Here is a 27,258-nt window from a genome sequence, read left to right as displayed (position 1 = left end):
TACAGAATTTCAACTTCATCACCGCTTTCAACGTTCTGTTTTTCATCACTTGGTTCTACCTTTTTGCTTTCAACTTTCTGTTTTTTATCACTTGGTTCTTCCTTTTTGCTTTCAACTTTCTGTTTTTTATCACTTGGTTCTTCCTTTTTGCTTACTCCTGCTAATGCTGAAGGCCTCTTTAAAAAATAACGATCCAAGGAAGATTGCTTCTGCGCAAGCATACGACCTGTGTGAGCCTTTTCGGGGTGTCTTTTTTCGATAAACGATTGCACTTTATGAAAAGCACCTAGAATATCCTTAATTTCTGCCGTTGTCATAGGCTCCTCCTCCTCTTCCTCGCCGCTGCTAGAGAACTCCTCTTGAACGACGTTAAGTTGCATGGCCTCCAACTCCTTCAGGTCATCCGTCATAAGCTCCTCTTGGTGCTCCTCGAGAAGGTCGTTGATGTCGTCCTCGTCGACGACCAGCCCCATGGACTTGCCGAGTGCAACGATCTCGTCAAGATCTGGTTCCAAAACAGTTTCGGGATCGTCAACTGTTTCTGACTGCAGCACCAGCTTCGCCCACGTCGAATCCCTCGAAGTCTCTGGCGGATACGGCATCAGGCCAGAGTTTCCTCCACGAGGAATTCAAGGTTCGCCTCGAAACCTCCTGCCAAGCTAGGTCAATGAGTCGGATGCAAATGACGATGTCGAAATGCTCCTTCCAAAATTGACGCAAGGTGAGGTTTGTGGTATCGGTGATGTTGAAACATCTCTTGAAAAGATGTTTCGTGTACAGCTTCTTAAAGTTCGCTATGACTTGCTGGTCCATGGGCTGGAGGAGAGGGGTGGTGTTGGGCGGAAGAAAAAGAATCTTAACGAAGGAATACTCTGCTAGGATATCTTCCTCGAGGCCAGGAGGGTGGGGAGGGGCATTGTCCAACACCAGCAGACATTTCAGGGGGAGGCGCTTCTCTTTCAAAAAACTCTTCACAGTCGGGCCGAAACACAGATTTACCCACTCGGTGAACAAAAGCCTCGTTACCCAGGCTTTTGCATTAGCCCTCCACATCACTGGAAGCTTCTCCTTCAACACTTTGTGGGCCTTGAAGGCTCGAGGAGTCTCGGAGTGATACACCAGTAGGGGCTTCACCTTGCAATCCCCACTGGCGTTCGAACAAAGTGCGAGCGTAAGCCTGTCTTTCATAGGCTTATGCCCAGGTAGCTTCTTCTCTTCCTCCGTGATGTACGTCCGACGAGGCATTTTTTCCCAAAAAAGGCCAGTCTTATCACAGTTGAAAACCTGCTGAGAACTGTAGCCTTCCTTGGTCATCATCTCGTCGAAAGTCTTCTTAAATGCTTCGGCCGCTTTCGTGTCTGAGCTGGCAGCCTCCCCATGACGCACCACCGAATGGATGCCAGTCCGTTTACGGAATTTCTCGAACCAGCCATGCGAAGCCTTGAACTCTGGGGTTGGCGTTGAAGTCCCTTCCCCTCTCTCGTCTTCCGCCTGCGCAATCAAATCGCCGAAAAAAGCACTGGCCTTGTGAGCGATTGCCGTCTCCGTTACTGTATCGCCAGCGATTTCTTTGTCTTTTATCCAGATGAGGAGCAGCCGTTCCATCTCGTCGTGCACATGGCTCCTCTTGCTGGACAAAATAGTGATACCCTTCGATGGTGTAGTTGCTTTGATGGCATCCTTCTGTTTAAGGATGGTGCCTATTGTCGATGGATTACGGCCGTATTCCTTTGCGATCACACTCAATCGCATACCAGCTTCGTACTTCTTTATGATCTCCATCTTTGTCTCCAGAGACAGCATGTGCTTCTTTCCGTGAATTTCAACTTTCTTGGGACCCATGACTACGTTAATTTACTTAAAGTTACACAAATACGTAATTATACAGTCTTCGCACAACACGATAATATGTACTGCAACAAAATCACTAACTAATTTACGTTACTAAACGAAATTGTTGGAGCGAACGAATGCCGAATGCGTACAGTAAAGTTTCGGGTGTGAAGTGGCCGAGCTAAAGCACGCCAACACGTAGTACGTATGTATAGAAGATGCATGATGGGAGGGATGCTGTCCAATCAGAGAGAAGGATCTCATGGCTTGGCTAGCATCGGGAACCAATGGGAGAGCAGGAGGATGGTGGCAAGTCTACGATAACTAAGATGGCGGGGTGCGGCATGAGTTTCAAAATTGTTATGGGGCGAATCTCGGACTTTCAGAAACCTTTCGTATCTTGAAAACTTTTCGTATGTAGAGCAGTCAAATTTTTCGTCTTTGCTTTCTTAACTTGGATTTTTCGTAAGTTAAGCCTTTCGTATCTTGAGGTACTACTGTATATCTGACAGGAAAGTTCATGTACAAAAATGATATTGTTAAACTACAATAAAGTTTTGTACATACTTACCTGGCAGATATATACTTAGCTATAGTCTCCGACGTTCCAGACAGAATTTAAAATCTCGCGGCACACGTGACAGGTAGGTCAGGTGGTCTACCTTACCCGCCGCTGGGTGGCGGGAGTAAGAACCAATCCCATCTTCTATTCAGATTTTCTTTTCCACCTGTATCCTGAGGGGAGGCTGGGTGGGCCATTAACCGTATATATCTGCCAGGTAAGTATGTACAAAACTTTATTGTAGTTTAACAATATCATGTTTCTCTTTTATGATTTCAGCCACACATAATCTGCTGAGGTTGATTTGCCTGTCATTTTTATGATATGAAGGCAGTAGCATTTTTTGAAATTTTTGAACCAGCCCTTACTGACTCCAAAGCTTTTTTCTTTGCTACTTACACCACAACTGTTGGGCCTATCAATATCACTATATCTGGGCTTGGCTGTGTCGCTCCGTGAAATAGGTTCCTTTAGCACTATTTCTAAGGTAAAATATTGTTATAATACCAGAGAACCACTAAATTGGAAATGCCAGAATATTCTGGCTCGCTCACCTTTATTAAAAGGTGTCAGTATGGTTTTTGGGCTGAGTGAAACCAATACCACAGGTCCTTCTCCAATTAGCCTCTCCTACATCAAAAACCCCAAAAAGAGAGGAGCCGACCTATGGCTCACTACCTGCTACCGTGTAGCTAGCGCCTGTGACGTCATTCCTTTGATAGCACTACTACGCTACACACGTGTTTTCTTTTGCTGTGTTGTGTTTCTCGCTTTTTGGAATTTTATTTCACCATGGATCGTCAATCTGCTTCTGCATCCAAGTTAAGTACTGCTATTATGGTTGACACTATTTAGGGACTGCCTTTGGCTTTTTTAACCGAATTATTTAGGTTTTTTCTGAGTCGATGTCCCATGCGGCTTCGGCCCCGAGCCGCCATTGCAGCGTGCTCCTTTGTGTCTCCTCCTTTCGTGTCTCACGTGGTCTCCCATACCTAGTGAACACAAATTTTTATAGCAGTATTGTTATGTCATTATGTTTTTACTATTATTGGTGATGCTTTTTCGACGATCGTGTCCTTACACGGGGGATTCTACCGAGCACGTGTTCCTGTTTCGTAGCCTTTCAGGAACCTACCGTTACAGTTTCATGCATGCACGTTCCTTTTGGTTAGGTTTACCTCGTTAGGCCTTATGAGACTATGCTAGTCTTTCTTTAGTCCTATGATCTTTTGTAAGCACTTTTGTCACCCGCAAACCTTTGTCCTAATGAAATTGGAATTTAGCGTCACATGTCGTCTGTTCGGGACTTCAATCCTTAAGTTAAGGGCTTTTTCCATTTTCACTAAAGCATCATCTCCCACTTACATTGTCACTTTTGTTCATCCTGATCTGCACATTGCGAGAGCATCCTTTACTTTCTTATCTTGCCATTTTTTTAGTGTGAACACTTGATTCGTTCATGCCATACTGACGAGCTATTGCTACATAGCTCACTCTACCACTTATTTTCTTAAAAATTTAGTTTTTTTCTTCTAGTCAGAGAACTTTCCTTATTTTCTTTGCTGGCTTGTTTTCACTGAAATTGGAAGTGTTTTCCAGCCATGGTAATAACTTAACCACTTGAAAACTTCTGAAAATACTGCTGAATTGCTACAGGTGCTGCCAGGTCTACAAACACACTCAGACTGAGGATCTTGTTTGTTGTTTTGCCCTCAGATCAGTGAAAACATGGAATGTGGCACTACATAATTGAAGGTGGGAAATTTAAAACTGTGTGTAATCAAAACCATGTATAAAAAAAAATCTGTGTAAAAAAAAGGGCAACTGTAAGCTTTATAAACTAAACAGCTTGGAATTTGCCGGTATTTTGACTTTCGTTGGAGCAAATAAATTTACCTTTCAGATCAAGGCAGCAAGTGATTGTAAGTGAGAAGATTGGTTGTTGAAGACCTCTGTAAGTGAGCAGACTAGTTGTTGAAGACCTGAGTACTTGAACAGAAATTGTAGTTTTCATACAATGAACTTACCTGTCAGATATATACATAGCTAAGACTCCGTCGTCCCCGACAGAAATTCAAATTTCGCGCCACTCGCTACCGGTAGGTCAGGTGATCTACCTGCCTGCCCTGGGCGGCAGGACTAGGAACCATCCCCGTTTTCTATCATATTTTCTCTGTCGCCGGTGGTATCAACATTGTTGTTACTACCTCCTGACTGGAATTCGCTTTTCAAGACTTTATTGATCATCTTTATTGGATTTCTTGGTGACGTACTGGATCGTTGTTTTGGCATTCGCTACTGTGGACTGGATTTGGACTTGCTTTTGATTTTTCTATTAGAATGTCTGATTCAAGTGTTAGTGTGAGAGTGTGTGTGAATGTAGGCTGCAAGGTGAGGATACCGAAGGCTTCGGTTGATCCTCACACTGTATGTCGTAAATGTAGGGGGTTTGACTGTTCTTTGGCTAACACCTGTATTGAGTGTGAAAAGTTGGATGCTAATGAATGGAAGACTCTAACTTCTTACTTGAAGAAGTTAGAGAGGGATAGGATTAGACGAGCTGCACAAAAGAGTGTGAGTACAAGGCCTATTGAGCCTTTTTCTGAGTCTAACTCTCCTTTTATTAATGAATATGATTCTCCCTATGTATCTGAATCCTCACAGGCTTTGCATTCGGATTCGGCTTCTGAAATCGCCAATCTGAAGGCTACTCTTCGTAAAATGAAGACAAAGATGGCGGCCATGCAAGGTAAGGCTAGTGATTGTGAATTACTAAGTGAAGTGAGTGTTCCCAGTGTTGTGGAGGGGGCGTCTGACCGTCCCTGCGATGCTCCCAGGCCTAGACTCTTCCAAACTCACATACCCAGAGGAGTAGGAAAGTCGAAAGTCGTACGGAGGTTGTGGGGAATCCCAACGGTCAGGCGTCCCTTCAGCAGGTTCTTGTTTCGTTACAGTCTGCTCAGGACCGCTCAAAATAGAAGCGTCCTACGAGATTGTTTCTCGTCGTCCGGTTCTCCTTCACCTAACGAGGGTGGAAGGACTCGGATCTTTCTAGGCCACTGAAAAGGCATTGGAAAGAGCGCGCGTTCGACTCGAGCCCGGAGCACTTCTCGGAGGAAGCTCCTTCTTCTATCAAGAAGGCTAAGCTGGTTTCAACGCCTCCTAGAGATGGTATTTGATGATCGCACTCCTTCGAGTTCTCCTGCTTCTTCTATTGAAGAGGACGCTGGGGTGGCTTCCAAGAGGATTTTGCTGGCAGTTCAAGAGCAGATTGCCTCTTTGGTGGGAGTTTCTTTCAAGGGATCCCCCTCGCAAGAAGGACGCTAGACTTCCTATTAAGAAGTCTCGTCTTCTTTCTCCAGCCCAGACGTGAAACGTCCGCCAGACATAGGACGTCTTCCAGGCAAGAAGAGGCGTACAAACGTCAGGATCTTTCCGAGCGAGTTGCTCGAGATCAGGATACGCTCAGGCCTGAGGCACCAGCCAGGCGCGAGGCGCCAGTTAGGCGTGAGGATTCAGCCAAGCGCGAGGTGCCAGCCAAGCGCGAGGCGCCAGCCAAGCGCGAGGCGCCAGCCAAGCGCGAGGCGCCAGCCAAGCGCGAGGCGCCAGCCAAGCGCGAGGATTCAGCCAGGCGCGAGGCGCCAGCCAGGCGCGAGGAGTTGCGTGAGGCGCCAGACAAGCGCGAGACGTCAGCCAGGCGCGAGATGCCAGCCAAGCTACACGCTCCAGCCAAGCGTGAAGCGCCAGCCAAGCGCGAGGCGCCAGCCAAGCGTCGAAGGCGCCACAAGCGCGAAGGCGCCAGACAAGCGCGAGGCGCCAGACAAGCGCGAAGGCGCCAGACAAGCGCGAGGCGCCAGCCCAAGCGCGAGGAGCTTTCAGGCGCGAGAAGTTCAAGCAGACGCGAGACTTCTTTTAGACGTGAGAGAGAGTCGGTTCACTCTATGAGCCCCTCTCCTAGTAGGAGTTTGTCACCAGTAGAGAGAGAACGGGATGAAGATCCTCTAGTTTTTCAGGCCGATTCTCCACAAGGTGTAGAAGGAGATTCGGAAGAAGAGGGTGACGGTAGAGAAGGAGTCTCGAACTATAAAGTTCTGACTGACCTTCTTTTACGAGAATACGGAGATTCTTTAACTCCTGCCGCTCCTCCTTCGCCTCGATCACTGTTTTCGAGTGCGATTGTGCCTAAGTCTTCGTCGGTCTTTGAAGATGAGACCTACGATCTCTATGAAAGAGAGCGCTTCAGTCCTTAGAACAAATGGATTTGTCTAAGAAGGATCTGGGCAGAACTACCTTCTGTATGCCTCCAGCCATACTTTCTGGCAAGAGAGGTTTCTGGTACCGAACTGGGGAGAACATGGGCCTTTCTCTCCCAGCGGCAGCCGAAGCAGACTTTTCAACCTTGGTTGACTCTCAAGGAGACACGCTTTGAATGGAGCTCGCGTGTCTTGGGCTATTTCGGAGACGGATCATCTCCTCAAGGGACTCTTCCATATTTTGGAAGTGTTTAATTTCCTAGACTGGTCCCTTGGGGTGATGTCTAAGAAAGCTCATGACTCGGATGGTCTTGACCCAGAAGTCATTCTCAGTATTCTTGCTTGTATTGACAAGGCGGTACAAGACGGATCGGGAGAAATCTCCTCTCTTTTCGGAGCAGTACTCCTTAAGAAGAGGAGTATTTTTAGTTCATTCCTAACCAAGGCGGTTTTCTCCCTCACAGAGAGCAGCTCCCTGGTTTTCGCTCCCATGTCTGACTTCCTGTTTCCTTCTCAGTTAGTGAAGGACATTTCTCGATCACTGACTGAGAAGGCGACTCAGGATCTTCTCCTGCAAACTGCAAGGAAGAAGAGACCTCTTGTTTCTGTTGACAAGAAAGGACCGACTTCTACGGTTCAGCCCTTTCGAGGAGGGCCTCTCTCCAGAGCTACCTCTAAGAGAAGAGGTCTTGAGAGGAGAGGTAAGGCTCTTCCCGTCCCTTTAAGAAAGGGAAGTGAGACAGACAGCCTCCAAACACCAGTGGGGGCCAGGCTTCTCGAATTTGCAGACGCCTGGTCACTCATAAACTCAGACGCCTCTTCCATGTCCATAATAAGGAAGGGATATCTTATCCCCTTCCAAGACAGTCCTCCACTAACGACCATTCCGCGGGAACTGTCAGCCAGATACAGGGACCCTGTACTGAGGGATACTCTTCGTCTGATGGTGAATCAAATGTGGGACAAAAGAGCTATAGAACTGGTTCTAGAGCAAAACTCTCCGGGGTTTTACAATCGGCTTTTCCTGGTTGCGAAAGCCTCGGGGGGCTGGAGACCAGTTCTAAGATGTCAGCTCTCTGAACAAGTTCGTTCGAAAGGAGAAGTTCTCTATGGAGACTTCGGCCTCAGTCCTTGCGGCGTTACGTCAAGGAGATTGGATGGTGTCGCTGGATCTCCAGGACGCCTATTTTCATGTCCCGATTCACCCTTCGTCGAAGAAGTACCTCCGTTTCATGACGGGGGGAAGATCTTTCAGTTCAGGGCCTTGTGTTTCGGCCTATCCACAGCGCCTCAGGTCTTCACAAGCCTGATGAAGAATGTGGCGAGGTTTCTTCACCTCAAAGGCGTCAACATCTCTCTATATTTGGACGATTGGCTCATCAGGGCCAGAACAGAGAGACAGTGTTTGGAGGACCTTTCTTTGACCCTAGACCTGATAAAGGCGTTGGGACTACTCGTGAACCTCGAGAAGTCACAGCTGATTCCCAGACAGAACTTGGTCTATCTGGGGATTCAGATGGATTCTCGGGGTTTTCGAGTATTTCCTTCGCAAGAGAGAATCGTGAGAGGCTTGGAAAAAGTCTCTCTCTTCTTAGGGAAAGAACGAACTTCGGCGAGGGAATGGTTAAGCCTACTAGGCACCCTTTCCTCGCTCGAACAGTTTCTTTCCTCTAGGAAGACTACATCTTCGCCCTCTTCAGTTTTTCCTAAAGAGATCGTGGACAACTGGAAGACGGGACTTCTCTCCGACAGTTTTCTCCTTCCAAGGGAAATGAAACCACACCTGCAATGGTGGTTGTCCCCTCTAAAAGAGAACAAGGGAATTTCTCTGGAAATTCCGAACCCAAACCGAGTGTTGTATTCCGACGCATCGGAGAAGGGTTGGGGAGCAACACTAGGACCGAGAGAAGTGTCAGGCACCTGGAAGACAGCACAGGTGTCCTGGCACATAAATTGCAAAGAACTTCTAGCAGTTCACTTAGCGCTAAAGTTCTTCGAACCCTTTGTGACGAACAGTGTGGTCCAAGTGAATGTGGACAACACTACAGCCCTGTCCTACATTCGGAAGCAGGGAGGAACACACTCTGTGTCACTTTACGAGATAGCAAGAGATCTGCTAATTTGCGCCTCACAAAGAAACATCGCCCTCCTAACAAGATTTGTTCAGGGGACGAGAAACATCAGGGCGGACAGACTGAGCAGGAGAAGCCAGGTCCTTCACACAGAATGGACTCTTCATTCAGAGGTGTGTCAGAGTCTTTGGGATCTTTGGGGCACTCCTCACGTAGATCTGTTCGCCACATTCCTTTCCAAAAGGCTGGAAGTCTTTTGTTCAGTGGTGGAAGACCCAAGAGCTCTCGTGGTCGACGTTCTTTTCCCTGCTGGACCTGGTCTCATGTGGACGTGTACGCTTTCTCCCCTTTCAAAATCCTGGGACAAGTGTTGAGAAAGTTCGTAGCGGTCCAACGGGACAAGGATGACCCTGATAGCCCCGTTTTGGCCAGCACAAGATTGGTTTGCAGAGGTGCTGGAGTGGACAGTAGACTTCCCAAGATCCCTTCCAAAAAGGATGGATCTTCTCAGACAGCCACACTTCGAGAGGTTTCATCAAACCTCCCGCTCTCGCTCTGACTGCCTTTCGACTATCGAAAGACTTGTCAGAGCGAGGGGGCCAAGGGGGTTTTCTCGAAGCTTCAAGCGCTATCGCTAGAGCCCGCAGAGCTTCCACTAGACGAGTCTATCAGTCGAAGTGGGAGGTATTCAGAAGGTGGTGCAAGTCTAAGAAGTTGTCCTCCTCCAGTACCTCTATAACCGAAATCGCCGATTTCCTGTTGTTCTTGAGAGAGGTCTCTCATTTGTCTGTATCGACAATCAAAGGATACAGGAGCATGCTGTCGGCAGTATTTAGAAACAGAGGCCTAGACATTGCTGACAATAAAGATCTGCCCGACTTGATTAGATCGTTTGAAACGACAAAATCGAAGGAACTAACTCCACCCAGCTGGAACCTGGACGTAGTTCTCAAGTTCCTTTCGTCGGACAGATTTGAGCCTCCCCACGTAGCTTCGTTCAGGGATATAACAAGAAAATGCTTGTTTCTCCTATCTTTGGCGACAGCCAAAAGAGTTGGCGAACTTCATGCCCTAGAAGATGAAGTCGGCTTTAACAAAGACTCGGCCTTTTGCTCGTTTAGAACTCTGTTTCTAGCGAAGAATGAAAATCCATCGAATCCCTGGCCCAAGAGATTCGAGATCAAAGGCTTATCGAGTCTGGTAGGGAGAGAAACAGAGAGGTCTCTTTGCCCGGTAAGAGCCTTGAAGTTCTTCTTACAAAGAAAGAAGCAAATGGGATGCTCTAGACAAAGTCTTTGGTGTTCGATTAAGGACCCCACAAGAATCATGTCTAAGAACGCATTAGCTTTCTTCATTAGGAGCGTCATTACGGATGCTCACAAGTTCTGTCCTGACGACTCTTTTCCGCTTTTAAGAGTAAAAGCCCATGAAGTTAGAGCAGTGGCGACGTCTCTCTCTTTTCAGAAGAATATGTCATTAAAGAAAATCATTGACACGACATATTGGAGGTGCAATTCAGTTTTTGCATCTCACTATCTTAAAGACGTTCGCGTGACCTACGAGAAATGTTTTTCTCTGGGACCATTTGTATCGGCGGATACAATACTGGGTACGGAGCAAACACCAATCCTTGAATTTGCACATACCTTCTACTAGATATGTTCTAGATTCCTGCTGACAAAGAGGGCTTAGTGCTGCACTGGCGGACAGTCACTGTTGTTCAGTAAGGAACTCTTGTGATATCTTTTAGGGGAGTATTTTAAAAAAATTTTTTTTTTTTGAGAATTTTTGTATAAATGAGTTTTTCGTTTCGAGTTATGGGTTGTTTGTTATGAGTTCGGGGATAACTCAGAGCAATTCTATATACTAACATGGTGGTTAGGATCAGGTGGTCGGGATTGGTTATGCTCCTTCACAAGGTGTGTTGTCATAGAAGTGGTCCAGTACCCATTGACAAAGTCCTTTTAGGCTCTGCCGAGTAAGCGGTTCTTATACCCATCGACAGACCCACAAGAACTCTAGCCATAGATCTAATATCTCGCTAAAGTCTTGAGGTGATGCAGACTACCGGGCTACAGCCACGAAGTCTACCACCTATCAGGTAGGAACCAAGGTTTTTCTTTTATACCTACAACATATGTTGTTTACCTGTCTATTCCATATTAGCTGTCTCTGACCCTCCACCAAAGGGTGCCAATCAGCTATGTATATATCTGACAGGTAAGTTCATTGTATGAAAATGATATTGTTATAATACAATAAAGTTTCATACATACTTACCTGGCAGATATATACATAGCTAAGACTCCGTCGTCCCCGACAGAAATTCAAATTTCGCGCCACTCGCTACCGGTAGGTCAGGTGATCTACCTGCCTGCCCTGGGCGGCAGGACTAGGAACCATCCCCGTTTTCTATCATATTTTCTCTCTTCCACCTGTCTCCTGCGGGGAGGCTGGGTGGGCCATTAATCGTATATATCTGCCAGGTAAGTATGTATGAAACTTTATTGTATTATAACAATATCATTTTTGGGGTCATATTTTAATGATGCTCTGCTTAGGAATAACACCAAAGACCAGTTGGTTTAACCTCATTTTAAGTAAGCTAAATTGTCCAGAATGTTTTAACAATTTAGTTTACAGCAAAGTGGATCTCCATATGAAATTTAAAGGTTTGTATCCTTTTTTGGAAAGTATTGTCAATTCAATGTGCAGTAAGTTGCATTTTTGTATATGAGACTTACCCAGTATTTATATAGTTATAGTTTGCAACTTTCGGCAACCTAATTCAAATTTCGTGGGTAGCGCTTTGATTGTTCAGTGTAGACATAATAGTGCCGTCCCCCAACGGCAATACTAGGAACAGCTTAGCAATAATCCTTGAATGTAACACCATTCAATTAGGCCTAATACTTTTGTATATAAGTTTTACTTACCAGGCTCATGCTATGCGTAAGTCCTTTAGGCCAAGCTTTTGTTTAGATTTTGTTTATCGGCCATTGGTCATTAGCTTGACACTGGTAAATAATTACCTTAAAATAATTTTCAAATGTTATTCCATTCATGTATCTTAGAACCTTTGCATTTATTATTTGGTGGCAGGTGAATGGACAGTACCCTGGCACTCACTCAAAGTTGAATAACTGAACCAACTGTCGTCAGTAACATCTGGGTTGTCTATTAAGGAAATTTGCATGTCTTGAATTTGGATTTTTGTAACCTTCAATTATTTTAATTCTCTGAGGATGATATTACTGAATGCTTCAAATTATATTGTATGAGAAAATAGTTTAAGATTTATTGCAAATGACATTTAAAATTTTGTTAAACTTTTTGCTTTAATGAATTTACAGGCTAAAGGCCATGATACATCTCGCCACGTTCTCGCCGTATTTGGTGGTGCAGGTGGTCAGCATGCTTGTGCAGTAGCACGAGCTTTAGGCATGCAAACAGTTATGATTCACAAATATGCTGGTATACTATCAGCATATGGAATGGCATTAGCTGATGTAGTGGAGGAAGCTCAAGAACCCTGTTCCAAAAACTATGAAAAAGGTAAAGATATCATACCATGTTAAAAACATGGTGTGTAACCCTAAATCTCTTATATTGTTTCATAACACTAGATATTTAATTCCATGAAAATTAAATTTGCTTTTTTCTTTCTTTGCCATTTATATTATGCCTAGGGTACGATATTACTTTACAATCTTTGTTTTTTAAACTGTTTCCAGCTGGCGCAAGAAGATTATCCTATTGTTAAGACCGAGGGCTAGCTATGAAAAATATAAACCTAGGAAAAATTTGTCATGTTAACTATGATTTTAAATATTACATTCACTTGTTTTAGTTTTGAGTGCAAACAATGGAGGGAGAAACTTAATGTGCTTTTTGGTTCCATAAAATGAAGACATATCATTGGTCTTGATGTTAAGGAATGTGTATGTAGACCTAATTGGTAAACTTGTCTTTTTTTTATAGAAAGCTTTTTGATTACTTAGCTCCAAAATTTTCTGTTGTTTTATTTTTTATGGTAGTCTTCAAGGATTCTTTTTTTGCACATGCAGTGATTATGGTGGGGCCAAAGAAAAATTGATCTTGGTTTAATGAAGTTTATTCATGTTTATGCTTGAACATGTCTGAAACAAGCAAAAGAGAAAAGAAAGTGTGGAATTTCATTTTAAGTTTTCCCTATAAATATAAATACGTATCTTCTTTTTAGCTGGTTCCCTCCCTTTCTCATTCACTTTCCAGGTCACATTTTCTGCGTTATAAAGCATCAGGTCATTATGTTTCAATGGCAGTTAGGTATCAAAGATGTCATAACAGAAAAATAGGTAAAATAGAATCAAGTTAATGAATGAAATCATGTATCAAAGAGGTTCAAGAAGTGCCACAGATCTTTCTTTCGATGACAAAAATGTCATTGTAAAATTAACCATGAAATATTGGTTAACCTACAAGGTGCAGCGTGTTGCTAAAATCGATGCTTTACGTGCCGCAGAAGGATGACGTCGATATGGTCAATGCTTTATTTTCAAATATTGTGGTAAATTTAGTCCCTCCCCCTAGCTCTGTTTCAGTGACGTCAACAGTCTCACCAGCCATTCAGCTCGTTCTTGAACATAAAAGATGCCAGATTTCTCCAAATCATAGTTATCAAAATAGCATAATTGTAAACCTTCTATCAGCCCGGGGGTGACAGGACCAGGGAGGCTTTCCTATCCTGAAGTTACAACATCCAAAAATTTATATAAATCTTTGTTTATATTGTAAATTTTGGTGATAATGGCTTTTGATGATGATGCTTATTCTTTTCCATCAAGTAGTGATATAGAGACAGATAATTATAGTGACAGTGACATTAGTAATATTGTTTTAAAAGTTAGTGTACATATGCTAGTTAACATACACACACATTTACAAAAATTCAACCGATTAATAACTGGTGTATACATTTTGTGATTTTATAGGTGTTTCTTGAATAGCTAAGGAGTAATATTGTCATGAAAAAAAATGTGAAATTATCTCAGAATATACGGCATAAAACATTCCAAAACTAAAATGCATTTAAAAAAAGTTTTCTTTCCAAAATACATTCTTTTTAAATATCAATTTTCAAAATATCTTATATTTCATTTTTTTATCATTAATCCTCATTAGGTGATAAGAAATACATTAGGTGATAAGAAATGAGTAAGAAAATATTGGTTCCATTACTGATGTTGCTAATGCATAATATTGCTGTCGTCCTTTAGTGGCATCCCTCGGCACCTCTTGGGTTAATTAAGATTACTTAGTTGCATATGTTGGTTTGTACACATTGTGACAGGTCACAGTATTGATATTGCCAATGTCAACAAGTGCTTGAGTATGAATACATTTGAAACAAAGTTGGTTTTTGTTGACATTTTATATACAGATAGTTTTTATTTGCTTGCAGTGCTTAGTGAAAGCAGTTAACTTGCCAAGCATTGAAATATGAAGAGCATTAGTAAAATGAACTGTTAATTAATTCACATCACAGATGTGTGTGGCAGCTCATGAAAACAGTTCTAGCTGTTGTTCAATAGTTCCTAATTATTATCCTCTTGTGAATAATATTATCTAAGGTAATTATAGTTTTTTCATAACTCTGGTAGGACGAAAACTCTATGTAGTATTGTAGTTTTAAGGTATTTTACAGTAATACCCCAAGCTTATGCAAGGTTAGGTTCCAGACGCCTTCGTGTAAAGGGAATTTTTGCCTAATTTTGGCAGGGTCTCTAAAAAATGCTAATAAATGCATACTTCCAGAGTTTGAACGGTAAAAATGACCCTAATCATGCTCCTAAATATTAAGCTAACTTTTAAGTGAAATTAAAGGTACTGTAATTTAATTCAGAAGTTAGCTTAATACATTACCCTTAAAAAGAGAATAAATGGTTGGTAAAAATATAGGAGTGTGTAATGATTACATACTACTTACTAAAGTATTTCTCTCTTCTTTCCCCCTCCCTCCCAACCTATCTATTTTTAGAAAATTCTTTATTCTGTCTCTTTCTCTTTTTTCTGAAATTCCTTTTCATGAACAAACAGTGCTTTTTATTTGGAGTTATACAATTCTTAGTTATGTCGCTAACTACAAGAGAGAGAGAGAGAGAAGAAGCGTTGTCTATACATAAGTTTTAAGCTAAGTTTTAAATGAAATTAAAGTTACTGTAATTTCATTCAAAAGTTAGCCCAATACATTACCCTTAAAAAAGAAATAAATGGTTGGTAGATATATAGGAGTGTGTGGAGATTACATATGTATGGAGAGAGAGAGAATTACATAAAAATCATTGATCACTAATCTGGCTACACTCTCCTTCCTGTCGCATTACTTGACATATTTGGCAGCTCTAGACTTCTAGCTTCTGGTGGAGTTAAAAAGAAAGACAAGGGAAAAAATTCTTTATATACATCATTTTGTCATTACAGTTATATTATTATTATTACATATTTATTTTTTTCCTTTTTTTTTGGCTATCAATCCTCCAATTCGACTGGATGGTATTCATAGTTTGGGGTTCTGGTTTGCATCCTGCCTCCTTAGGAGTCAATCACTTTTCTTACTATGTGCCCTGTTTCTAGGAGCACACTCCTCTGCATGAGTCCGAGCTACTTCAGCCTCTAGTTTTTCCAGATTCCTTTTCAGGGGTCTTGGGATCATGCCTAGTGTTCCTATTGATTATGGGTACAATTTCCACTGGCATATTCCATATCCTTCTTATTTCTATTTTCAGGTCTTGATACTTATCCATTTTTTCCTTTTCTTTCTCCTCAACTCTGGTGTCCCATGTTATTGTGACATCAATGAGGAATACTTTCTTCTTGATTTTGTCAATCAACGTCACATCTGGTCTATTTGCTCATATCACCCTATCTGTTCTGATACCATAGTCCCAGAGGATCTTTGCCTGATCGTTTTCTATCACTCCTTCAGGTTGGTGCTCGTACCACTTATTACTGCAAGGTAGCTGATGTTTCTTGCACAGGCTCCAGTGGAGGGCTTTTGCCACTGAATCATGCCTCTTTTTGTACTGGTTCTGTGCAAGTGCCGGACATTCACTTGCTATGTGGTTTATGGTTTCACTTTTCGTATTGCACTTCCTACATATGGGAGAGATGTTATTTCCGTCTATCGTACTTTGAACATATCTGGTTCTTAGGGACTGATCTTGTTGCCGCTGTTATCATTCCTTCAGTTTCCTTCTTTAGCTCTCCCCTCTGTAGCCATTGCCAATTGTCATCGCTGGCTAGTTCTTTAGTCTGTCTCATGTATTGTCCGTGCATTGGTTTGTTGTGCCAGTCCTCTGTTCTTTCTGTCTTTCTCCTGTCTCTGTATATTTCTGGGTCTTCGTCTGCTTTTATTAGTCCTTCTTCCCATGCACTCTTTAGCCACTCGTCTTCACTGGTTTTCAGATATTGCCCCAGTGCTCTGTTTTCGATGTTAACGCAGTCCTCTATACTTAGTAGTCCTCTCCCTCCTTCCTTTCGTGTTATGTATAGTCTGTCCGTATTTGCTCTTGGGTGTAGTGCTTTGTGTATTGTCATATGTTTCCTGGTTTTCTGATCTATGCTGCGGAGTTCTGCCTTCGTCCATTCCACTATTCCTGCGCTGTATCTGATTACTGGCACTGCCCATGTGTTTATGGCTTTTATCATATTTCCGGCGTTGAGTTTTGACTTGAGTATCGCCTTGAGTCTCTGCATATATTCTTTCCTGATCGTGTCCTTCATCTCTTGGTGTTTTATATCTCCTCCTTCCATTATTCCCAGGTATTTGTATCCTGTCCTCATCTATGTGTTTGATGTTGCTCCCATCTGGTAGCTTTATCCCTTCAGTTCTCGTTAATTTGCCTTTTTTGTATGTTGACTCAGGCGCATTTTTCTATTCCAAAACTCCATCCTGATGTCCCCAGATACAATCCTTACAGTCTGGATTAGGGTATCTATTTCCTTGATGCTCTTACCATACAGCTTGATGTCGTCCATGAACATCAGATGGTTGATTCTGTTACCTCTTTTCTTGAGTTGGTACCCGGCATCCATCTTCTGTAGTACTTTTGTCATGGGAATCATGGCTACTACGAAGAGTAGTGGGGACAGTGAGTCGCCCTGGAAGATCCCTCTCCTGATATTAACCTCTGCTAGTCTTATTCCAGAGCTTGTAAGTATTGTATTCCAGTTGCGCATTGTATTTTTGAGGAAGCTGATGGTATTTTCCTCTGCCCCATATATTTTCAGGCATTCTATTAGCCATGTGTGTGGTATCATGTCGAAGGCTTTCTTATAGTCTGTCCATGCCATGCTTAGGTTAGTTTTCCTTCTCCTACTGTTCTTCATTACCATTTTGTCTATCAGGAGCTGGTGTTTTGTGCCCCTACACTTCCTTCTGCAGCCTTTCTGTTGGTGGGGGATGGTGTTTGTCTCCTCTAGGTAGTTGTATAGCCTTTCATGATGATACCTGTTAGTAACTTCCACATTATTGGTAGGCAGGTGATAGGCCTGTAGTTACTGGCTATATTTCCCTTACTCTTGTCTTTTTGTACTAAGGATGTTCTTCCTGTGGTCATCCATTGGGTGCTTGGTGATTTGAGATACAATGCTGGAGTTGTTCTGCTATTTGTGGGTGTAGGGCCTTGAAGTTTTTGAGCCAGTATCCATGGACTTCATCGGGACCTGGGGCTTTCCAGTTTGGCATTTTCTTTAGTTGGTGTCTGACTGTGTCTGTCGTGATGTCTGTGAATCTTTGTTTTATTCTCCCTGTTTCTTCTTCCTTGACTTCCTGGAGCCATGTTGCATGTTTGTTGTGTGATACCGGATTGCTCCATATGTTTTCCCAGAGTCTCTTACTTGGTTCGGCTTCAGGAATTTCTGGGTGGTTGTCTTCCCCTCTTAGTTGGCTGTATAGTCTTTTCTGGTTGGTTCCGAATAGTTTGTTCTGTTGGTATCCCTTATTCCTGTTCATGTACCGTTGGATCTTCTGTGCTTTGGCCTTAAGCCTCTGTTTTACATCTTCTATTGTGTTGGTTTAGTTCCCCTCTTCTTGTACTTTGTATTTCTCGTTGAGTTCCTCCCTTGTTTTCTTGCTTCTTAGCCTTTTTTCTGCCATCTCTTTCAGTTTACTCAAGTCAGATCTCATCACCATGATTTGCTTTTCCAGGCGCCTTTTTCCAAGGAGGTTGCTGTTTTGGTTTCTGTTGGGTTGGTTGTGCTGGTGGTGTTGGTGTTCGAATTCCCCATCAGTTCTGCTACTAATCTTGCTATATTATTATTATTATTGATTAGTGTTATTATTATTATTATTGTATTATTATTATTATTTTTTTTTTTAATTTTTTTTTTTTAATACATTCAACTTCCCTGCCAGATATATACTTAGCTATAGACTCCGTCGTCCCCGACAGAATTTCAAATTTCGCGGCACACGCTACCGGTAGGTCAGGTGATCTACCGCCCTGCCCTGGGTGGCAGGACTAGGAACCATTCCTGTTTTCTAATCAGAATTCTTCTGTCGTCCGGAACGTCAACATTGTTGTTGGTTCCTCTCGATTGGTTTTTCTTTTTTCACCGGCAATTGATCTTCTTGACCGACTTTTGGTGACGTATCTGGATTGTTGGATTGGCATACGCTTCTGTGGACTGTTTTGTGGACTTGATTTTGGATTTTTCTTTAAAATGTCTGACGCTGGAATGGTTGTGAGACGTTGTGTGAATGTAGGCTGTAAGGTGAGGTTGCCGAAAGCTTCGGTAGACCCTCACACTGTATGCAAGGGTTGCAGGGAGTATGAATGTTCTTTCACTAATACTTGCAAGGAATGTGAAAATTTGAGTGAGAATGAGTGGAAGAATCTAACTAATTATTTGAAAAAGTTAGAAAGAAAGAGTGAGGAAGGCTTCTTCTAGAAGTTTAAGTAGTTCGAGATCTAATGAACTAATTCCTAGCTTGGGATCTTCCCCAAGGGTAAGTATTGCTACTTCTCCTTCCATTTCAGCCCCCCTTCTCCTATTGCAGAACCTGTAGATTCAGCGAAAGAACTTGCGGATCTAAAAGCGCCTTCAAGTTAATGGAAAACAAAATGGCTGCCCTGCAAGGTAAGGCTAGTGATTTTTCAGTGGACAGTGATGTTGAGTGTCCCCCAGTTGTAAAGTGGAGGGGGCATCTGGTCGACTCCGCAACGCTCCTAGGTCTAGACCTCTTCCAAGCTCACATGCCCAGAGGAGAAGGAATGTCGAAAACCGAAAGGAGGTTGTGGAGAATCCCCACTGATCAGGTGTCCCTTCGGCGGTTTCTGTGACACCCCAGACTGCCAGGGATCGCTATTGTAAAAGCGTCCTGCGTGATTGTTTTTCTTCGTCGGGATCTTCGTCTCTGAGACGTGATTGGAGGGATTCAGATCGCTCGCGACCACTGAAGAGGAGCTGGAAGGCTCCGACTATTGACTCGAGCCCGGAAAACTTCCCTGAGGAGTCTCCTTTGGGAGTTAAGAAGGCAAAAAGAGCCATTCTGTCAACCAGAGTTAGAAGGAGTCAGGAGGTGGAGGCCATGGATTCCTCCCCTCCTCCTTCTCCTCCTCCCGAAGAGGATAAAGAGGAGGTTACTAAGAGGTTTCTGGTTTCTATGCAGGAGCAGATATCGTCTTTAGTAGGAGTGTTTTCAAAGGAGCCTCCTAGAAGGAAAGACACTTCCCTTCCTATCAAAAGGTCCTCCAGTCGTGTGGAGGTACCTGCCGCCAGGATCGATGCTCCTACTCGAGGTGAGGCTTCTAGTATGAACGTGGAGTCAACCTTACGGAGTGAGCCGATCAGGCGTCTGGCACCGGCCAGGAGTGAGGAGTCACCCAGGAGGCGGGAGCCAAGAACCAGGAGCGAAGAGTCTCCCAGCAGCCAGGAGCCAAGAGCCAGGAGTGAGGAGTCACCCAGGCAAGAGCAGGAGCAAGAGCCAGGAGGCAAGGGCAGGCGTCAGGGTCAAGAGGCAGGAAGTCAGGGGCAGGATCAGGGAAGTCAGGAGTCAGGAGTCAGGAAGCAGGCAGGCAGGGAGTCAGGAGGCAGGAGTCAGGAGCCAAGAGGAGGAGTCAGGAAGCCAAGAGGCAGGAGTCAGGAGTCAAGAGCCAGTAGGCAGGAGTCGGAGTTCTTCCATGAGGCAAGATACGAATAGACTCATTTCTGGAATTTATGACTCTTCTCCAAACAGAAGCTCCTCTCCTTCAGATCGTAGGAGGTCTTGGAAAGACTCTTCCTCCAAACGAGAGCTTTCTCCTTCGTCTGATCGAGGTTTGGACGATTTGTCTGATGACGAGCTTCCTGCAAATGAAGGACTCTCAAACTATAAGATCTTAGCCTCCTTGTTACTACAAGAGTTTGGAGACTCTCTTAGTCCGGCGGCTCCTCCTTCTCCTCGTTCTCTCTTTTCGAGCTCGGCTACTGTGAAATCCTCGGCCTTTCTGAAAATGAAACCTGCGATTTTCCATGAAGAAGGCCCCTCCAATCTTTAGATTCTTGGATGGGCACTAAGAAAGAGTTGGGAAAGACAGTATTCTGCATGCCTCCTTCCAAACTCCATGGAAAGAGAGGTATTTGGTGGGGACGGACAGGAGAGACTATGGGTCTTTCTCTTCCTGCATCGGCAGATGCGGACTTTGCCAATTTAGTGGATGCCTCCAGACGTCACTCTTTAGGATCGGTCAGATCTACGTGGAGCATTTCGGAGTTGAACCACTTTCTAAAGGGACTTTTCGTCACTTTAGAGGTGTTCAATTTTCTGGATTGGTCACTCGGAGTTCTGGCTAATAAATCTAAAGACCCGGAGTTTCTTAAGAACCCAGAGATTCTCCATAGCGTCCTGTCTTGCATGGACAAGGCAGTACAAGACGGTTCGGGAGAAGTTGCTTCCCTATTTGGTGCTGGTCTTCTGAAGAAATCAGTCTATGGATCCCTGTTATCAAAAGCGGTTTCTCCGAGCCAGAGGACAGCGTTATTGTTCGCCCCTCTGTCAGATCATCTGTTTCCTTCTCAGTTAGTGAAGGATATATCTCGCTCGCTAACTGAGAAGGCGACACAAGACTTACTTGTACAAACATCCAAGAAGAGTCGTCCTGTAGTGTCTACGAATAAAAAGGACTCTTGTCCTCCTCAGCAGCCCTTTCGTGGAGGTGCAGCGGCTCGTCCCCCTGCCAGAAAGAAGAGCTCTGATAAGAGAGGAAGGTCTTCCTTCAGACCTTTCAAGAAGATAAAATTGACTTGATGATCCTTCAAGCACCAGTGGGCGCCAGACTCCTGAACTTTGCAGGAGTCTGGGCAAAAAGGGGAGCCGACCCTTGGTCAGTTTCAGTCCTAAAGAAAGGATACGTAATCCCCTTCGAGGACAGTCCTCCCCTAACATCTACGCCTCGGGAACTGTCAGCGAGGTACAGACACCCTGTAATGAGAAAGACTCTCCTTCAAATGGTAGAACAAATGTGGGAAAAGGAGGTCATCGAACTTGTGCAGGATCCACACTCCATGGGATTTTACAATCGCTTTTTTCTAGTACCAAAGGCATCGGGGGGGTGGAGACCAGTACTGGACGTAAGCGCTCTGAACCGCTTTGTTCAGAAAAAGAAGTTCCGCATGGAAACGTCCGCCTCAGTAATATCAGCTCTTCGTCCAGGAGATTGGATGGTCTCTCTGGACTTGCAAGATGCATATTTCCACGTTCCCATTCACCATTTGTCAAAGAAATATCTTCGATTTATGATAGGAGACAAGATTTTTTCAATTCAGGCTCTGTGTTTCGGCCTGTCTACAGCTCCCACGATCTTCACCACCTGATGGCGAATGTAGCGAGATGGCTTCACCTAGAGGGAATAAACATCTCCCTCTACTTAGACGACTGGCTGATCAGGGCCAAGTCGGAGACTCAGTGCTTGGAGGACTTATTAATAACAAGAAAGATGATAGAATCGCTGGGATTACTCGTGAACCTCGAGAAGTCGCAGCTGATCCCCAGCCAGAACTTGGTCTATCTGGGGATTCAGATGGATTCTCGGGGTTTTCGGGTATTTCCTTCGCGAGAGAGAATCACTCGAGGTTTGTCGAGAATCTCGAACTTCTTAGAGAGAGAGCAGTTCAGCGAGGATTATCTGAGCCTTTTAGGGACTCTGTCCTCGCTAGAAAAGTTCTTCTCTCTGGGAGGCTTCACCTTCGCCCTCTTCAGTTTTTCCTGAAAGGGGTGTGGAGTTGGAAGACGGGACAGCTCTCAGACACCTTCCCGGTTCCACAAGAGATAAAAGATCACTTGAAGTGGTGGATCCTTCCTCTTCAGAAGAACGAAGGCGTGTTGCTTGCCCTGCAGAACCCAGACCAAGTGTTATTTTCCGACGCTTCGGAGTCGGGATGGGGAGCGACGCTAGGAGCAAGGGAGGTGTCAGGCACCTGGGCAAAGGAACAGGTGTCCTGGCACATCAATTGCAAGGAACTAGTGGCCATACACCTAGCATTAAGGTTCTTCGAGGAGATAGTCAGAGGCGGGGTGATACAGATAAACTCGGACAACACCACGGCTCGGCTTACATATGCTAAGCAGGAGGAACGCACTCTTTCTCCCTCTATCAGTTAACAAAAGACCTGTTAACCTGGACAGAGGAAAGAGGCATAACTCTCCTCACAAGATTTGTGCAAGGGATAAAGAATGTGAGAGCGGACAGACTAAGCAGGAGGAATCAGGTCCTTCCCACAGAGTGGACTCTACACGCAGAAGTGTGCCGAAGTCTTTGGTCCCTGTGGGGGAGACCTCACATAGTCCTGTTTGCGACGTTCCTCTCCAAAAGAGTAGAGATCTTTTGCTCTCTAGTGGAAGATCCAAGAGCCTTTGCAATAGACGCGTTTTCTCCTGGATTGGTCGGGTTTAGACGCCTACGCCTTTTCCCTTTCCCCCGTTCAGATCCTGGGGGAAGTACTCAGGAAATTCGTAGCTTCAAAGAGCACGAAGTTGACCCTAATAGCCCCATTTTGGCCAGCCCAAGAATGGTTCACGGAGGTACTGGGAGTGGATAGTGGACTTTCCCCAGATTCTCTTTCCAAGCAGAGCAGATCTACTCAGACAACCCCACTTCGATAGGTTTCATCACAACCTCCCCGGTCTCGCTCTGACTGCCTTTCGACTATCGAAAGACTTGTCAGAGTGAGGGGTTTTTGTTTTTCTCGCAAGGCTGCAGGCGCTATCGCTCGAGCCCGCAGATCTTCGACGAGAAGAGTATACCAATCGAAGTGGGAAGTCTTTAGGAGGTGGTGTAAGAGTCAAAAGCTGTCCCCTCTCCAGTACCTCTATAGTTAATATTGCCGATTTCCTCCTCTTTCTGAGAGAGGAATCGCACCTATCCGTGTCAACAATCAAGGGATACAGAAGCATGCTGTCTTCAGTATTCAGGAATCGAGGGCTAGAAATTGCAGATAACAAGGATCTACATGATTTGATTAGGTCCTTTGAAACTTCAAAATCAGCAGCTCCTAGAACGCCTAGTTGGAATCTGGACGTGGTCCTGAAATTCCTTTCCTCAGATAAATTCGAGCCTCTACTCTGGCTTCCTTCCGCGACGTCACTAGGAAATGCTTATTCCTGTTGTCTCTCGCTACAGCCAAGAGGACGAGCGAATTGCACGCTCTGGACTCCACAGTGGGATTCAAAGGAGATGCTGCTATCTGCTCGTTCCAGACATTGTTTCTGGCGAAAAACGAGAACCCATCAAAACCTTGGCCCAGAAGCTTTGAGGTAAAAGATCTATCTAACCTCGTAGGCAGAGAGACAGAGAGGTCTCTCTGTCCAGTGAGAGCTCTTAAATTTTATTTAGAGAGAAAGAAACAGATGGGAGGTTGTCAACAAGGTCTTGGTGTGCTGTGAAGAACCCCAAAAGACTCATGTCCAAAAACGCCTTGGCCTTCTTTGTGAGAAGTAATTACTGACGCACACAAGAACTGCTCGGAGGAATCCTTCGGTCTTCTAAAGGTTAAGACCCATGATGTGAGGCAGTAGCAACGTCCCTGGCGTTCCAAAAGAATAGGTCTCTTAGAAATATCATTGAGATTACTTATTGGAGGTGCAATTCAGTGTTTGCGTCTCATTACCTGAAGGATGTTGGAAAGTGACTTATGAGAAGTGCTTCTCTCTTAGGTCCATTTGTATCAGCAGATACAGTTCTGGGTCTTGGAGCAAAGACTGATCCTTAAAAATATTTTAATTTTAACGTACATAAACCTCATGTCAGATATGTGCTTGGTTTTCTATTAGCAAGCTCACTGATGTCGCACGGGCGCATAGTGTCATTGCTGGTAGGGGATCAAGAGTATGGATGGCTAGTAGGGGGTACAAAATTTTTTTTTTTTTTTTTTGTATATTTTGTTATAAATGAGCGTGTAATTATGTTTCGAGTTTTTGGTTTGTTTGTAAGGAGTTCGGGAACTCCTTGCAATCTTAGAGCTAAACATGGATGTTAGGATCAGGTGATCGGGATCGGTGTTGTGCTCCTTGAACAAGGTGTATTGTCATGTTAGTGGAATAGCACCCAATGACAAAGGCCTTTAGGCTCTGCCGAGTAAGTGGATAAGACCCCATTGGCAGACCCACAAGAACTCTTAGCCATAGATCAATATCTCGCTGAGGCTCTTGAGGCTAAGCAGACTCCTAGGCAGTAGCCGCGAAGTCTTCAGCCTAATAAGGTAGGAACCAAGGTTTATTAATACCTACAATATATGTTGTTTACCTGTCTATTTCAGTAGTTAGCTGTCTCTTACCCACCACCAATGGGTGCTAATCAGCTAAGTATATATCTGGCAGGGAAGTTGAATGTATAAAAATGATATTGTCATGATACAATAAAGTTTTATACATACTTACCTGACAGATATATACGATTAATGGCCCACCCAGTCTCCCCGCAGGAGACAGGTGGAAGAGAAGAATTCTGATTAGAAAACGGGAATGGTTCCTAGTCCTGCCACCCAGGGCAGTTTGAAATTCTGTCGGGGACGACGGAGTCTATAGCTAAGTATATATCTGTCAGGTAAGTATGTATAAAACTTTATTGTATCATGACAATATCATTTTTTTAAATACATATTAATAAACAGATAGTAGATGTACCATAAAAATTCTCTATCTCAGTAAGAGAGAGAGAGTGATAGAGAAGAGTTGTTCTTACTTAAAAGTGAAATGGAAAGGTTATTTATTTAAAATATTATCACATAGGAATTTTGTAATTACAGTTTTATCATTATAATTATTTATTTTTTTTGTTTTTGTTTATCATAGTCCCCCCAATTAAGCCGGGTGGTATTTATAGTGTGGGGTTCCTGGTTCCATCCTGCCTCTTTAGGAGTCAGTCACTTTTCTTACTATGTGTGCCGTTTCTGGGATCACACTCTTCTGCATGAGTCCTGGAGCTACTTCAGCCTCTAATTTTTCCAGATTCCTTCTCGGGGATCTTGGGATCATGCCTAGTGTTTCTATGATTATGGGTACAATTTCCACTGGCAAATCCCATATCCTTCTTATTTCTATTTTCAGGTCTTGATACTTATCCATTTTTTCCCTTTCTTTCTCTTCAACTCTGGTGTCCCATGTTATTGCGACATCAATGAGTGATACTTTCTTTTTGATTTTGTCAATCAACATCACGTCTGGTCTATTTGCAGGTATCACCCCATCTGTTCTGATACCATTGTCCCAGAGGATCTTTGCCTGGTCGTTTTCCATCACTCCTTCAGGTTGGTGCTTGTACCACTTATTACTGCAAGGTAGCTGGTGTTTCTTGCAGACTCCAGTAGAGGGTGTTCGCTACTGAATCATGCCTCTTTTTTTTACTGGTTCTGTGGAAGTGCCGGACATTTGCTTGCTACGTGGTTTATGGTCTCATTTTTTGTATTACACTTCTTACATATGGGAAAGATGTTATTTCCATCTGTCGTTCTTTGAACATATCTGGTTGTTAGGGCCTGATCTTGTGCCGCTGTTATCATTCCTTCAGTTTCCTTCTTGAGTTCTCCCCTCTGTGGCCATTGCCATTTTTCATCACTGGCTAGTTCTTTAGTCTGTGTCATGTATTGTCAGTGCATTGGTTTGTTATGCCATTCCTCTGTTCTGTTTCTCATTCTTCTGTGTCTGTATATTTCTGGGTCTTTATCTACTTTTATCAGTCCTCCTTCCCATGCACTCGACAGTCTGCCAGGCTGCAACAGTGCAACCTTCAACAACGAGAAGTGTCTTGAAAGAAACTTTTTCCAACTAATAGCAGGAATGCGTTGCACCACCAACCCATGAAAACTTAGGGAGCGGTTGACCCCCTGCTGACCTACCACTATATATTGAGTAGATCCTGACAGCATCTACAGTCTGCTCCGACCCACTGCCGTGATCATACTCGGATGATACCGAGAGAAACGTTGGCCATTAGATCAACTTATATTTTGATCTATTTGTTTATTTACCGTGATAAATAAATCTTGTTCTGACATGGTATACAAGCCATCGGTCCTTTACATAAGGAATTACTATTTGGCACCAGCTGGACCGGTCGTAAGATTTACCAATAAGGTAGTTCGGCAGTAACTGCTTGTCCGATGGTCTGGAGTCCCGCCCGACTGGAGGTAAACATATGACTTAGCTTTCGACTGCCGCCAGGTGAAGACGTGTGCTTGTTGAAATGTTATCAAGCCTACTTACTTTTCTACCTGTTTGTTAGAATACTTGTGTGAGGTGACTGTAAGTAATCTTATTATTATTTGTGGAATTGCATCGCTGGATTGACCATGCAGTCCCACGAATCAGAGAAGCCCTCTTGCCCCCCATCCAACCGGAGAGTGTGCCCCGGAGTGGGAGGCCATAAGTGTGGGGTTGTCAGGTCCAGCGATGCCGTGGACCCTCATCCATTTTGTACTAGGTGCCGAGGGCGTGAATGCTCTCGGTCCTTAACATGTGATATTTGTGTCTCATGGTTGGAGGAGCAGTGGGAGCTGTACGAGAAGAGGAAGAAGCCGCGTAGGGCCGCCAAGGTGTCATCGGAAAGCTCTCCCTTGACACCTCTGGTGACTGATAAATCATCTTCTTTTCTCCCTCCTTGTCAACTCCCGTGTATGGCTCTCTCCCCTTCGGGGGATGTGTCCCCCTCCGCCTCTTCGCTTGATTTGTCGAGTGCAGAGGAAGGAGGGCGACACCCCGACCTTGAGTTGTACTCAGGGTCTTCTGTCTACTCAGGGTGGGATCCTTCCCCACTGAGTGAACAGGAACCCCCCCCCCCCCCTCTCCGCCTTAACCCGACTGTTGCTTCCTCAGGTGTGTCTGCCTCTGTGGGTGGGGACCTTCAGCAGGTGTGGTGCTCGCTGAGCCTTCCGGGTACTCCGAGTTTTCAGGGGCTCATCCATCATCTTGCTGCAGCCCTGGTCACTCACGGGGTGGAGACGAGGACGACTACGACTGTGTCGACACTGGGTTATGCTGCTCCTCCGCACCTGGTGTATACCCAGCATGTGACCATGGTCA

General features: G+C 44.2%; 1 protein-coding gene across 1 annotated transcript in view; it reads left to right on the top strand.

Annotated features, from left to right (window-relative positions):
• The window catches only part of LOC135221310 (5-oxoprolinase-like), a 709,982-nt gene that overhangs the window by 297,520 nt on the left and 385,204 nt on the right, over positions 1-27,258 (top strand). The window contains exon 6 of the mRNA XM_064259114.1: positions 12,074-12,275. Within this exon, the coding sequence (XP_064115184.1) occupies positions 12,074-12,275 (202 nt within the window). The remainder of the gene's footprint in view (positions 1-12,073; positions 12,276-27,258) is intronic.

The sequence above is a fragment of the Macrobrachium nipponense genome, chromosome 2, assembly GCF_015104395.2.
Source record: "Macrobrachium nipponense isolate FS-2020 chromosome 2, ASM1510439v2, whole genome shotgun sequence".
NCBI lineage: Eukaryota > Metazoa > Arthropoda > Malacostraca > Decapoda > Palaemonidae > Macrobrachium > Macrobrachium nipponense.
This window is presented reverse-complemented; position numbering and strand designations above follow the sequence as displayed.